This window comes from Littorina saxatilis, linkage group LG5 (genome assembly GCF_037325665.1).
Source record: "Littorina saxatilis isolate snail1 linkage group LG5, US_GU_Lsax_2.0, whole genome shotgun sequence".
In the NCBI taxonomy this organism is placed as follows: Eukaryota; Metazoa; Mollusca; class Gastropoda; order Littorinimorpha; family Littorinidae; genus Littorina; species Littorina saxatilis.
This window is the reverse complement of record NC_090249.1, coordinates 57921359-57935702: the sequence shown is the minus strand read 5'-3', so window position 1 is coordinate 57935702 and position 14344 is coordinate 57921359. Positions and strand designations below refer to the sequence as shown.

Sequence of the window (14344 nt, the reverse complement as noted above, 5' to 3'; positions counted from 1 at the left end):
TTCTTTCAAGTGCTGTCATTGGCTTACAAAATAAGCTTCTCGCGCGTTCACATCGCCAGCGAGATTGTATTTGCAGAACCAAGATGGCGGACCAGCATCTGCTAAAAGCTGTCTGCTTCAAGGGTTTGTCCGTTGTTGACAAGTAACGAACCCAATCGGGACCAAAAAAGGGTGTCCGCGTCCGCGCCTTTGAGGTGTTCGCTCTTTTAGGGTGTTTTTGAGTGTAAAATACATCCGTTCTCACTTGAATTGTCCGTTATGCTAAGGTGTCCGCCGAAATAAGGGTCCGCTAGATGCAGGTTTTACTGTACAAGCCTTTTGGCTGCAGGAGGGGGAAGATGTGATTTAGATTTTGGTAGAGATTGAAATTACGGGCTGATGGCAGAAAGTAGTAAGAGTGCCCCTTGATTGATTGGAGTTGTACATCAAGTACAACTGTTCCACTGATTGGTCGTTTTTGTATTGCTATCAGCTGTAGTGTTCAATCTTGATAAATGTGTACAATGTACCATATTTTCATAGCTGCCTAAATAGACTGTTGGGAAATACATGCAACTCTGTCGGGTTTGTATGATGGGTTGTGAAAGACTGAATACTCTTGCTTTTAGTGAGTCAAACTTTCGCATGTGACACTATCGGCCAGTCACCAGCGAGGGGTGTGTCTGAAACACGGAGCATGTGACACTATCGGCCAGTCACCAGCGAGGGGGGTGTCTGAAACACGGAGCATGTGACACTATCGGCCAGTCACCAGCAAGGGGTGTGTCTGAAACACGGAGCATGTGACACTATCGGCCAGTCACCAGCGAGGGGTGTGTCTGAAACACGGAGCATGTGACACTATCGGCCAGTCACCAGCGAGGGGTGTGTCTGAAACACGGAGCATGTGACACTATCGGCCAGTCACCAGCGAGGGGTGTGTCTGAAACACGGAGCATGTGACACTATCGGCCAGTCACCAGCGAGGGGTGTGTCTGAAACACAGAGCATGTGACACTATCGGCCAGTCACCAGCGAGGGGTGTGTCTGAAACACGGAGCATGTGGCACTATCGGCCAGTCACCAGCGAGGGGTGTGTCTGAAACACGGAGCATGTGACACTATCGGCCAGTCACCAGCGAGGGGTGTGTCTGAAACACGGAGCATGTGACACTATCGGCCAGTCACCAGCGAGGGGTGTGTCTGAAACACGGAGCATGTGTAGAAAGCTTGCCTCACTGGAAGCAAGAGTATTCACTCTTTCACTACCCATACAAACCCGACAGTTATTTCCGAAGTTTGTTTATTGGGCACTTTCGTCTCTCAGAGAAACAGTGGCTCGGATACTTTGGTACTGATCTCGCCTTTCTTACTTTGATCTTTGTAATGACATGAAATGCTGTCTTCCAGTGAACTTTGACTCCAGTATACAAGCCAAAGAGATGCTGCTGCTTGCTGAAACGGCAGACAAACAGAAGATGTGGATTGCACATATGAGCAAGAAAATCTCAAAGAAAGGAATTGTCAGCTCAGGAAACTTAGGGTAAGATTTGCAAAACATCTGTTTACAATCTCACATGTGTCATCTGTTATTATGAATCAAAAAACAGGAAAGGTTACTAACTGTTACTGTAACGATGAATTTTTGACAAAACTGAAAAGAAAACATCACCAATATTTCGTTTTGTTAAAAAGTAAACATTCCAAAAATTTAAAAAAAAAAAATTTAAAAAAAATTTATTCTGGATTTTGAAACGCTAGCCGTCAATTTGTTTTGACTTCGACATTTGTTTCAGCTAGCCAAGAGTTTGATAGATGTAATCCCGACGATGATTGGTTTTCAATGTTGATCGTTTAGTTTGAAACAGACACATTGACTAAATGTTTTGATATTATTTCACACTACTTGCTATCTTGTTCTGCAGAACTGTGCGGTGATCCAAGCAATATTCACCCTACAGACATATTGATATTTATGCCTTTTATCTTTTTCTGCAGAACTTTGCGGGGATCCAAGCAATATTCATCCTACGGTCCCCAGCAACGGTCCTCTAACAAGTCAGCAACACTACCGCCCAGCGCACGCAACTAGGCAACCCGCCATCCTTCACATACACACTGAAGCTGAGACGGCTCACATGTCTCCACAAGATACGGACCCCACTGTACATCTCCAGCAATTGTTCAGCCGCTGTCAGATGACAAAGTACTGTCATACAGTAGCCCTTCACATGTAAGATTTGTGGAGCTGCTGTGAATGAAAGCAGCTGAGTTCCTCTTTGGGTTGGCAAGCAATCTGTGGGAGTGATCATTGTGTCGGCTGTACCAGCGCCATTCTGATTGGGAAGGTTGATGCCAAGTTTACGAAGACTGCAAACTGGGCACAAGGGCAGAGCCTGGTGTCCTTTCCAGACCTTGCCACCTACCATCCTCCAGGGAGCTTCTTCTGATGAGGATTTTTCACAGAGAAATTCTGCTGGATCTCATTTGGAGAGGGAACACTAGCACATACAAACACAGACAGAGACCGAGAGGGAGACACACACACACAGACAGAGAGGGAGACACACACACTCACATTCACTCACTCACCCACCCACTCAAGCAAGCAAGAATTCCAGCAATCGTTGTGACGGCAGTACAGGCAGTGTTTTGTTCTCAGAAAAAACACCTGGTCCAGCTTCAGGGATAGTGAAGGGTGCGGCAGAGAAATCTGTGTTGTTGAGACAATGGTTTGACTGCTTTGTGGGGGCAGACCACACGTGTGTGACGCACTTCTGGATTTCTTCGTTGATGTGCATTTGGCCTACAGACTTACATGAGCAGTGTGAACGCAACTAACAGTTTTCAGCAGATTTTTCTCTCCCGTCTTCTCTTCAAAAAATGTATTATGTGATAAAAAAATGAAGCATTTAAGTTGTTTTTGTTGTTGTAGATTCAGTAAGGTTGTCCCTGTTGCTCAGTAGGTAGCTGATGTAGTGATCTGTAGACGCCAACCCCAAGAAAGAGTGCTAAAATCCCATTTGGCTTCCACACACATGTTCATTCTTACCATAGGCTGTTCATCTTCCTGTATTCCATGTTGGGTTTTAAGTGCTGTGTGTCATATTTTCAAAGCTTCCCAGCTTTTTGTTGTCATGGTAGAGAAGGCAAACCACTAGGCTTCTCCAGCGAATCTCTGGGTTTACCTGTCACAGGTCTATTTTAATGGAGTGGTTGTGTGATGCTTAGAGTTCTTGTAATCAGACTAAACTTATTATCACCATCATTCTGGTATCTAATCGTATAATATTCACATTAGTCAGCTTTTCATTAAACTGCTAAAAGTAAACAGTAGCAATGGGCAGGCTTAGATCATAAGATGATTGCCTAAGCTTGAGTTACAGGTTTTCTTTCCAAAAAAACCTAAAATCTGAAGGTTTTTTTCCATTTTGGAGAAGAAAGACTGTCATGGAGTGTGTGCGTGTGTTAGAGTTCAAGGCTTGCTGACTGTTAGGAAATCCTGGATGTTACCCAGGGCTAGGGTATGATTTTTTTTATGTGTTAAGTCCCAGCTTGTTTTGTCAAGAGAGAGGTTGCTTTGTGATTGTGTAAAGTTCTTGTAACCTAGCTGCAGTATCACTGTTCCTGAAAGTCGTTGTGAAAGGACTGTTGTGATGAGCGCATGAGGCCGATGTGATTTTGCGTCTGCTGTATATTTCTGCAGGCTTTGTACTCAAAGACTGGGGTCTGCATTCTGCTTGCTTTTGAATTACAGGAAAAACGGAGAGATAACAGATTAATAGAAGATTGCTTTACGGCGAAAAAGTGAGATGTTTGGTAGAGTTTGTGCCTTTTTGATGTGAAAGTTGTGGAGTAAAATTAAAAATCCCAAAGATTTAAGGGAAAAGAGGGGACTGTGGAGAAGGGCATTGACAGTATACGCAACATTCCTGATAAGACAATGGCATTAAGGTGGCGTAGAGAAACTTAAATCCCTCCCAAAGGATCATCTCTTATGTTGTCTTCCATGTTCACTTGATTGCTTGTAAGTTAAAATAATGTTCTGCAGCTTTGTAGTGAAGATTATAGACATTTCTGTTTTTCAGTCACAGTGTGAAAAAAAAAATATGGTTGGCTTTAAATGAATAAATTATGGGCATTTATTAATGTTATTGTATGGGGAATATGGAGATAAAGCTTTGAATGATTCTAGAGGTAAAGAGGAGGTCAATATTTAGGTAAGATTTTGTAAATTGCTTTTTGATTTGTGAGATTTTTGCTAATTTTGCTGTGCTTTCATATTGAAGAAAACTGCTTGTTGAATTACTGAACAAGTAAGAGATTGAGAAAAGGAACGTTCAAGCAACCATGGATGTAACTTTGACAGAGAATGTGGCAGAAACAAGTTCATTGCAGCAATTGCTTCTTCCTGCTCTTCCACCATTTTAGAGAAATGAAATTGAGAAATGAAACTGCTTCCAGGATTTGAACATATTTGTAAGTGTTTGTATGTTGACGCTGACGCAATTTCATTCCCATGCCATGTGTTCCATTCTTATCCCTTCACCCCACATCCCCTTTGCAAATAAACCATGTTCAGAAATAACTGTCAGGTTATATGGGGTGTGGAAGAGTTGTTTTTCCTTAGAACCACTGAGGCAAATAAACTTGACATTGTAGGCTAAACACTAACGAGCGGCTTGTCTACACACGTGTTCGGTGATCTAGAACCACTGAGGCAAATAAACTTGACATTGTAGGCTAAACACTAACGAGCGGCTTGTCTACACACGTGTTCGGCGATCTACAACCACTGAGGCAAATAAACTTGACATTGTAGGCTAAACACTAACGAGCGGCTTGTCTACACACGTGTTCGGCGATCTACAACCACTGAGGCAAATAAACTTGACATTGTAGGCTAAACACTAACGAGCGGCTTGTCTACACACGTGTTCGGTGATCTAGAACCACTGAGGCAAATAAACTTGACATTGTAGGCTAAACACTAACGAGCGGCTTGTCTACACATGTGTTCGGTGATCTAGAACCACTGAGGCAAATAAACTTGACATTGTAGGCTAAACACTAACGAGCGGCTTGTCTACACACGTGTTCGGCGATCTAGAACCACTGAGGCAAATAAACTTGACATTGTAGGCTAAACACTAACGAGCGGCTTGTCTACACACGTGTTCGGCGATCTGTGTACTGTGGAACAGTTGTTTTTCCTTGGAAACAGGCAAATCAACTCGCATAACATTGTAGGCCAAACACTAACGAGCAGCTTGTCTACACACGTTCGTCGATCTGTGCACTGAGGCACGCAATGGCATCGGCATTGAATAGTCGGCTGCGATGTGCATACTTTAGAATAAAAAGAGTGTAGAATTGAGCACAGATCTGAGCTAATAATAGTAATGTTGACTGGGATTTGAGTGGATCGCTTGACTCCAATGTCAAGTGTGTTTATTTCCCTCAGTGTTCCCAAGGAAAAGCAACTCTTCCTTAACCCATAAAAACCCTACAGTTATTTCCAGAATTGGTCTATTCATCCCTCCCCACCCCAACCTCCGTTACCCTTCCCTCACCCCCCAAACATGTTCAAAGAATGTTGTGCAAGGTTGTAAAAACCACAATGCCTTTTTTCATCGTACACCTCACATTTGTATAACAAACACGCTGATAAAACTTTGTGCAGTTTTACTATGCATGTGAAGAATTTTTGTGACAGTTGTGTCCTGTTTTTTATTTTTTTATTTGTATTTTTTATGAGTAGGAAAATAATCTGTTCTGAGACAAAGGAACGAGAAGTGGATGTTTTTGGCGCCATGGTTGTACCATACTTTTTGTGCTGGTGTTTTTATGTCTGTGTTCAGACCAAGAAGTCATTGTTTGCTTGTAAATAGATTGTAGTTTGTGTGTGTTTTGTTTGTTTGTATTTGATGAAACAGTGAGATGGAATGTCGGAAGTGTGAACTGTGTGTTTGTTTGCTTGTGCTTAATTACGCTTGCTTGCTTTTGCTGTCTGGTAATTTTTGAAGCAATATTTGGTTCAATATATATCATACAATGTATTAAGCAATTTTGATTACGCATGCTTTAGCTTTTGTACAAGGAAATGAAGAGACAGAACAGGTTGTAGTGCAAAATCTACCTTTCAAAGAGGCAGAAACGTTGAATATATTTTCATCTGATTGAGATTTTTTCTCTTATTTTCAACAACATGTACTAAAATGCTATTGATTGCTGTCATGGAAATCTCCCAGTTTACTTCTGCAAGTCGAATATTAGCAATTTCATGCATGTTTTTACTGTTGCATAACTATGCATATAAAAGTAGTACAAACTCACATAAGAGAGGAATTTGTTTTGAATGATGGGGTAAGCATAGCTCCTTTCAAAAGAAGAGAAAGGCCAAACAGGTAAAAAAATATTTTGTATCCGTTTTTATAGTGGACAGCATAATGTGTTCTTTGTATCTGCACCAACACTCACAAGGTTATCTGCACCAACACTCACAAGGTTATTCACAATGCTTAGCAGTAACACTAATGGGCTCAGTGTGTTCTCTATATTTACACAAAAATTCACAGTTATTGACAATGCTGAGCAGTAACACTAACAGGCTAATGACTCACGTAAAGAGATTAACCACGAAACAAACAGGGCACAGCTTTGCTTTATTTCCTGGTTTTAGGGACACGAACGCTTTACCCAGGTTTGTACGTTTTTTGACCCCTGAAGTTTTAGGATACACCTGTCTCACAACATAAAGGTGCTGTGCACATGGGTTTTGTACCAGTGGTCTGTGGCCTGTCTACCTTCAATCATTCTCTGTGTCGCTCATTCTTCCTTTTTCACAGTTGTCAGGCATTTGGTTTGTAGATTAGGAAACAACTGCGGTTATGTTTAAAATGTCCTGCTTTCCATCTTTCTCAGTTTGAATAAAGCAGAATAAGATCTGATTATCAAAGGAAGTAAGCGCTCTAAATGCATACGACATGTGTAATAGAGTGAGAGTTATGCCAAACCAGTGTCCCGGCACCTGAGAGATTAACAAGCATTGAAATGAACGAGAGACTTTCATCATCAAAACAGAATAATCTGTCCTTCCCTTTCTCTCTGTTCGCACTTTCTCATGCCCTGCCTCTGTCCCTGGAATATGGTGTGGAATATGGTGTGGGGCTTTTGCTAGAGTAGACTGCTGCATTTGCTCTGTAGAGAAACGGTGAAGAGAGTGATCTGTATCACGTACTGAGGCTTTCGCTAGAGTAGACTGCTGCATTTGCTCTGTAGAGAAACGGTGAAGAGAGTGATCTGTATCACGTACTGAGGCTTTTGCTAGAGTAGACTGCTGCATTTGCTCTGTAGAGAAACGGTGAAGAGAGTGATCTGTATCACGTACTGAGGCTTTCGCTAGAGTAGACTGCTGCATTTGCTCTGTAGAGAAACGGTGAAGAGAGTGATCTGTATCATGTACTGAGGGGCATGTGCATGGGCGGGATTCTTCCGGAAATCCGGATTCGTAATGTCTGTGGTGACGTTTTTTTGGTTGTTAATTATACAAATCCTTCGGCTTTTGGGGGCCCTCAGACCCCCCCCCCCCCCCCCCTTAAAATTGTTCAGGCTTCATGACATTGTTCAGTCCCCCCCATGCATGTGGTAGCTCAGTTGGTCAAGCGCTCAACTTGTGATTCTCAGGTCACAGGTTCAAATCTCAGACAGCGATGGGTCACATTTAGAGACAGCATCCATGTCCCACCCCCGTGTCACCACCATGGCATGTTAAAGAGCTCTGCCATAAGTGCAGATGGCTAATTACATCTAAACACACACAGTGGCGTGACTCTTGTTGCTGCTAGCTTTTCATTGGGAGGGAGTGACCCGAATTCCCCAACAGGGGATGATGAAGTATGAAATGAAATAAGGGATTGCAAATGCTACAAGGCTTCTGGTAACGTTGATTTCTGTGATAGTGTAGACAGGGTACTCTCACTTATTTATGTTTTAAATCTAAACTTCTATCATCTTCCTTGTCAAACTATTGGTCATTATGGCATGCAATTTGTTCTCCGAGATGAGCTATTTTGTTACATATACAGGAGTTGCACACAACGATTGCTGCATTTTGTTTGGCTGAATTTCTCCCCTTCACATGTAGGTTTTTACTGCTGGCCGTATATATATATGCAAGTTTGTTGAAAGCGCCCTAGAAATGCTTGCAGTTTGTATGATTGACAACTTGACACTTTTAGTCATTCTTTTGTTTTGTGCGGTAACATTTTGATGGGCATTCAGTGTCAACAAAAGGTCTCTAGCGTTGTGGCATTTGCATTTTTAAAAACTGACCCTAGGTTTTTATACGCTTGGATAAGTTAGAGCATTAAAGAGTTATTTTGTAATGATGCTGTTACTGTTAGTGGCAGAGATTGAGAATGTTAAAGGTACTGACTGTCCGTCCCGTGGAGTGGGGTTATATGCATGGTGACAGATGTGTGCAGGATGTCACACGGTACTGACTGTCCGTCCCGTGGAGTGGGGTTATATGCATGGTGACAGATGTGTGCAGGGTGTCACATGGTACTGACTGTCCGTCCCGTGGAGTGGGGTTATATGCATGGTGACAGATGTGTGCAGGATGTCACACGGTACTGACTGTCCGTCCCGTGGAGTGGGGTTATATGCATGGTCACAGATGTGTGCAGGATGTCACACGGTATGAGAGCTCCCTTCCACTTGGACCAAACATCAGCCTGGCTACATCTTGTGTAGAGCTACAATGTTTTGCTGAATTATTTTTTCCCCCGAAAACGGCGTATGGCTGCCTGAATGGCAGGGTAAAAACGGTCATACACGTAAAAACCCACTCATGCAAAAGCATTAGTCAGACCTGGGAACCCATACAATTTTGCCGTAATTTGTACGCATGATTGTCGAGAATACGATCAGTACGGTCAGTGGGAAAAAAATACGAGGAGAAAAATTCCTAGACTACTTTTCTTCACAAGCCCATCCCAAAGCCGATCCAGTACTTTGGCTCATGCGTGATTACAGTTTTTGTCAGTAAACATTCAAAAAAGCATTTGTTTTAAATGTATAGGTAAACTGTGACGGACGCGCGTGAGGCATGTTTTAATCAATGGATGTTCAAACGCTGGGTGGAGTACGCTCATTTTTCTGAAAATACACCAAGTTTGTTTGAGAATACTCCAAGTGCAAAACAGGGGTTCCCAGGTCTGATGTTGTGAACGTGGGAGTTTCAGCCCATGAACAAAGAAGAAGCTGAATTCATTGAAGATTGACATAGGTGTCAAATACGATGTCAATTCAACACAAAATTCCCACTGCATAGGAAGCAGCCATACTGTTGGGTAGTTTTTGGCGTGTGTTCAGGTTGAAGGATGCCCTTCCCTGTTAAAAGCCTGGACAGATGTGAGGGAGGTGGTTGATATGATCGCCCACCCAAGAAGGAATGTATGCACATGTAGCGTTATGTACCTGGCTGACAGTGCTTTATATCATGTGCTTTTTATACTGCGGAAAAATGCTAAATTATTTTATTTGTCTTGCTTTGCTGTTCAGTCGTAAAGTGCAGTACAGTTTCATTTCATGCTTTACACCCCGGCACATACCAGTGTGTTGAACACATTCCATTACGAAAATAAACTACTATTAGTTGTTTTTTTGCAAAGATAAACCTTATGTGCGAGGGTTTCAAAGATATCGGAAGTACATGGACATGTCTTACATACAGGCCAGACATTACCAATTTACAGCTAAAAGTGCACAGATGCTACAGTGTCGGGGGGAAAGGGGGGGGGGGGGGGGGTCAGTAATCAGCAGCCATAACACGTATTTTGCCAAGGCATGATTGATAACATGCGAAATAATCAGGTATTGCTGTCTTTAATTAGGTGGTTGCATAGTGCGCCTATTTATGTTTGATTATTATGCTAAAGATGATATGAGAAGGTTATGTATTCTTCAAGCTGAGGAAGAACAGTGAGTCTCAGAATGCAGAGCGAACATTTTGAGTTAATGTGAGACACTGATTTTATTCTTACAATCTGTGGGTATGAGGCGTGTGTGTGTGTGCGTGGGTGTGTGTGCATTGGTGTGTGCGTGCGTACATACAGTGACAAGGATGAGAAAAAAATGTTGCATTTTGTTTCTTCTTCTTCCCTGGGTAACCACGGTGCAAACAAAAGCGTTTCATTCTCCCATTTGTCACTTCATTAATATTCGTATACATAAATTTATACCCCCCGCGGGTTAGGGGGAAGAATTTACCCGATGCTCCCCAGCATGTCGTAAGAGGCGACTAACGGATTCTGTTTCTCCTTTTACCCTTGTTAAGTGTTTCTTGTATAGAATATAGTCAATTTTTGTCAAGATTTTAGTCAAGCAGTATGTAAGAAATGTTAAGTCCTTTGTACTGGAAACTTGCATTCTCCCAGTAAGGTAATATATTGTACTACGTTGCAAGCCCCTGGAACAAATTTTTGATTAGTGCTTTTGTGAACAAGAAACAATTGACAAGTGGCTCTATCCCATCTCCCCCCTTTCCCCGTCGCGATATAACCTTGAATGGTTGAAAACGACGTTAAACACCAAATAAATAAAGAAAGAAAGAACATAAATATATGCACATACTTACTTCATTTATTTGCATGTATCCAAGCCATACCTTTTTTAACATATTTTGTACAGGCAAGGCAGGTAACATCAGTTGATATTTTACCTGGTAAGGTAGAGATATTAACTTCAAAAAGCTGAATGGAGGTATCATCACTCATTTTGTGGCACTGCAACATTGTTTGCGATGAGTACTCATTCTCCACATTTTTGAGACGGTAGAAGTTTCCACAATTTAACAACGCTCGTGCAAACGTAAAAGCAGCTCAGAACTTGTGCGTTCGCTCAAATTGTTTCACAACCTTTACTGTTGGTGTGGATTTGCTTCAGCGTTTCTGCCAGTGAAAATGGCATTTAATCATAATAAGTGAGAAAAATCTGTTATGGTAGTGGTGATATCTTTATGGTGTTTGACCGTTGATTTTCTGATTGTAGATTAGAGCTCTTGTGTGATTCCGCACACACCTACACTAACTGCGGAACTTCCCCCCGCGGGTTAGGGAGAAGAATTTACCCGATGCTCCCCAGCATGTCGTAAGAGGCGACTAACGGATTCTGTTTCTCTTTTTACCCTTAAGTGTTTCCTGTATAGAATATAGTCAATTTTTGTAAAGATTTTAGTCAAGCAGTATGTAAGAAATGTTAAGTCCTTTGTACTGGAAACTTGCATTCTCCCAGTAAGGTAATACAGTCGACTCCGGATATTACGTCACCCCTCGGGGGATGTTTTTGAGCGACGTTATACGCGGTGACGCTGTATCCGGTTCATCGGTTATAACGTCACTTTTACGCGCGGGTGATGTTATATCCGGAGTCCAAGAGTTATGTCCCTTTCTAAAGTACTGACTGTTTTTAATAAAACTGTGCAGAAATGGAACGTGCAACATTAGTGTTGTTTAAAAATCACAACAACATATTGTTGTAAGTTTTAAACTAACTTATTACAATAATCTTTAATTCACTTCCTCATATATAGAATTGTGGACTATTCTCTTCTTTGAGTATTTCCAAAACCTGGCTAGATCATGAATACAAAATTGTATACACAAAATTTTCCCCGAATTTCGGCCATCGTATCAACGTACAGTATAATGAGTATTGTAGGCTACATGCTGATTCTGAGACAGGTTGCTAGTGTTGGAGTGTCAAGCTCCGTCTGGTTCCATCGACAATCTCAGTCTTTAATTATAGTGTCCGACGTTATTAGCTTTAAGGACACACACACACACACACACACACACATGGCTGTCGTTCATTCATATTCTGCTAGATCTTAACCTATCCTTGATGTCCGAAGAAATAAAAATGACGAGAACTTCATGGGTCCTTATACGTAATTACTGTCTATTTGACTTATATTATTATTATTAACGAAGAAGTTTCTCGTCAACAGCAAAGTGGCTGCCCACCTTTACGCACAATCGTTCTGGTAGTAACAACTTTGGGTTCATAGTTACCCCCTTTCCCCCATCCACCGTCTCCACCACATCTAGTGAGCGGGACGTTATGCTCGTTAGACTACTACTGTACTAATTATTATCATTATAACGTCACTTGATATAACGTCCATGGCTTTCCAAGAAGAGTCATAATAGTGCTTTAAGAGTGCAGTATCACTTTTCTCAATTTGTCGGTTCACTGCACTTAGTGTTTACCTTTACAATTTAGCCTGAGCGACCTACTTAGCCTGTCGACAACGCCCAGTTGAAAGTGAAGCTCAGCCTCCTCGTCGTGGGCAGTTGTAGTCAGTATTCTACGGACCAAAAAACAAACAAACGTCGTAGTCTGTTCTCATCCTCTCGACCTTCTCATACCGTCATTTCAATAATCGAGTTTTTTTTTTATATGCGTGATTGAAGGACAGAAGTAGACAGATCCATTCGCACGCGCTCGCGCAGGAGTAACCATGTATGCTCGATATGAAACTTAAAAAAATAAAAAATAAAAATTCAATTAAAAACCAAGACAGGAACTCACAAAACGAATGATATGCAACATTTTTCTTTTAATTAAAAACCTAGAACACTGAGGAACCTAAGTAAGGAACTCACAAAGCGAAATGAAATAAAACATTTTTCATTACTGACTGAAAACATAGAACAGGAACTCACAAAACGAAATGAAATGAAATAAAACATTTTTCTTTTGATTAAAAACCTCGAACAGGAACTCACAAAACGCATGCAGCAAAAATAATTATGCCTTGAACCTAGTTTCCTTGGGCCTCTAACAACGGGAAAACGGAACAACTTGAATACCGTTAATACACAAAACTTGTGACACGTGTAGGGGAAATGAACATGCCTTGACAGTCGTTCACTATGCAAACTGCTGCATATGGGGATTGATATGACGTTATAACCGACATGGATGAGTGACGTTATAACTGGGTGACGTTATATCCGGTGACGTTATATCCGAGGTTAAAATAGTCTTGGAAAGAAGGAATTGAGCCGGGACCGGTGTTTGGGTGACGATATAACGGGGTGACGTTATATCCGGCGACGTTATAAACGAAGTAGACTGTACATTGTACTACGTTGCAAGCCCCTGGAGCAAATTTTTGATTAGTGCTTTTGTGAACAAGAACCAATTGACAAGTGGCTCTATCCCATCTCCCCCCTTTCCCCGTCGCGATATAACCTTCGTAGTTGAAAACGACGTTAAACACCAAATAAAGAAAGAAGCTGCGGAACTGTTAACTTTTACTACTACTTGGTGCTGCTTTTAATATGTGAAAACAGTTAGACATGACGACTGGTGTGTTGAGTTATGTTTTTTGCCTTAAAAATGATTTATTATTGATCCATAAACGAGTCATTAACACATTACTGATGCATTTGTATTGTTTGAATAACTGATAATGGACACATTATTATTTGTAAAACATGCTGTACATGTTGATATTTGTATATAGTTGTAGAAGTCTTTCACTGTTGTACATCCATTTATTTTAACAAACAGCAAGAAAGAATACTCTCAGATTGCCACAGGTGTTGAAAACAATTGCCTTCTCCCCCAGAAAGAGAAGCATTTTGGGTAGAACTTTAGGTAGTACTTTAACCAACTGCTGGCAGATAGTTCAGTGGAATATTTTTTTTTAGAATGATAATCTTTGTTTCGAGTGTCGAAGGGACTGCTTCTCAAAAATGTTCCCATTAAGTTAATTCTACAATTTTTGCTATGCTGATGTTTGAAAAATGACATCTAACACTGTGTATGCACTTTCAGTAGGGCTGGCTAAACTTGGCTGTAATTCTCAGGTCATGGACTTAGGTATCACTGGCAATTTGTACAAACAGACTTTAACGTTAAATTTTGACACCTGAATTGTATATCTTAGATCTAAGCCTAACTCGACTAAAAGTTAAATTTTGACGCCTGAATTGTACATCTTAGATCTAAGCCTAACTCACGCGGTTCAGATATGTAGGTAGCCTTTGTACAGTCTGTATTCAAATTCATTGCTAGGTTCAAATCTTCTGTCATTTCACGGGGCCTTGAATTCATAGGTTCAGTGTAAATAGACTTAGATTTGATGCTGATGGCGAATAGCATTTATATATATATATCTTCCTAGTGCAAGGTTTAAAGCCTTCTTTCCTCTGCTTGTACTGTTCGTTTCTTGTTTTTAAGGAAAAAAAAAGAAACTAATGAGGGCCATTGTGGCTCGCTCATTATGTCTACATCTGCTGCATGAGGTCATACATAAAACAATTTCAGGATAAAATTTCCTTGGTTGAGC

The 14344-nt window shown here is 41.2% G+C and overlaps 1 protein-coding gene across 2 annotated transcripts in view; it reads left to right on the top strand.

The window, feature by feature from the left end:
- LOC138967536 (rho-associated protein kinase 2-like) overlaps nucleotides 1-14344 on the top strand; it is a 73023-nt gene extending 58679 nt beyond the window's left edge. For both annotated transcript variants that reach the window (XM_070340108.1, XM_070340107.1), the window contains 2 exons: nucleotides 1390-1522; nucleotides 1978-14344. In XM_070340108.1, coding sequence (XP_070196209.1) covers nucleotides 1390-1522; nucleotides 1978-2071 — 227 coding nt within the window. In that variant the 3' untranslated portion in view covers nucleotides 2072-14344. The remainder of the gene's footprint in view (nucleotides 1-1389; nucleotides 1523-1977) is intronic.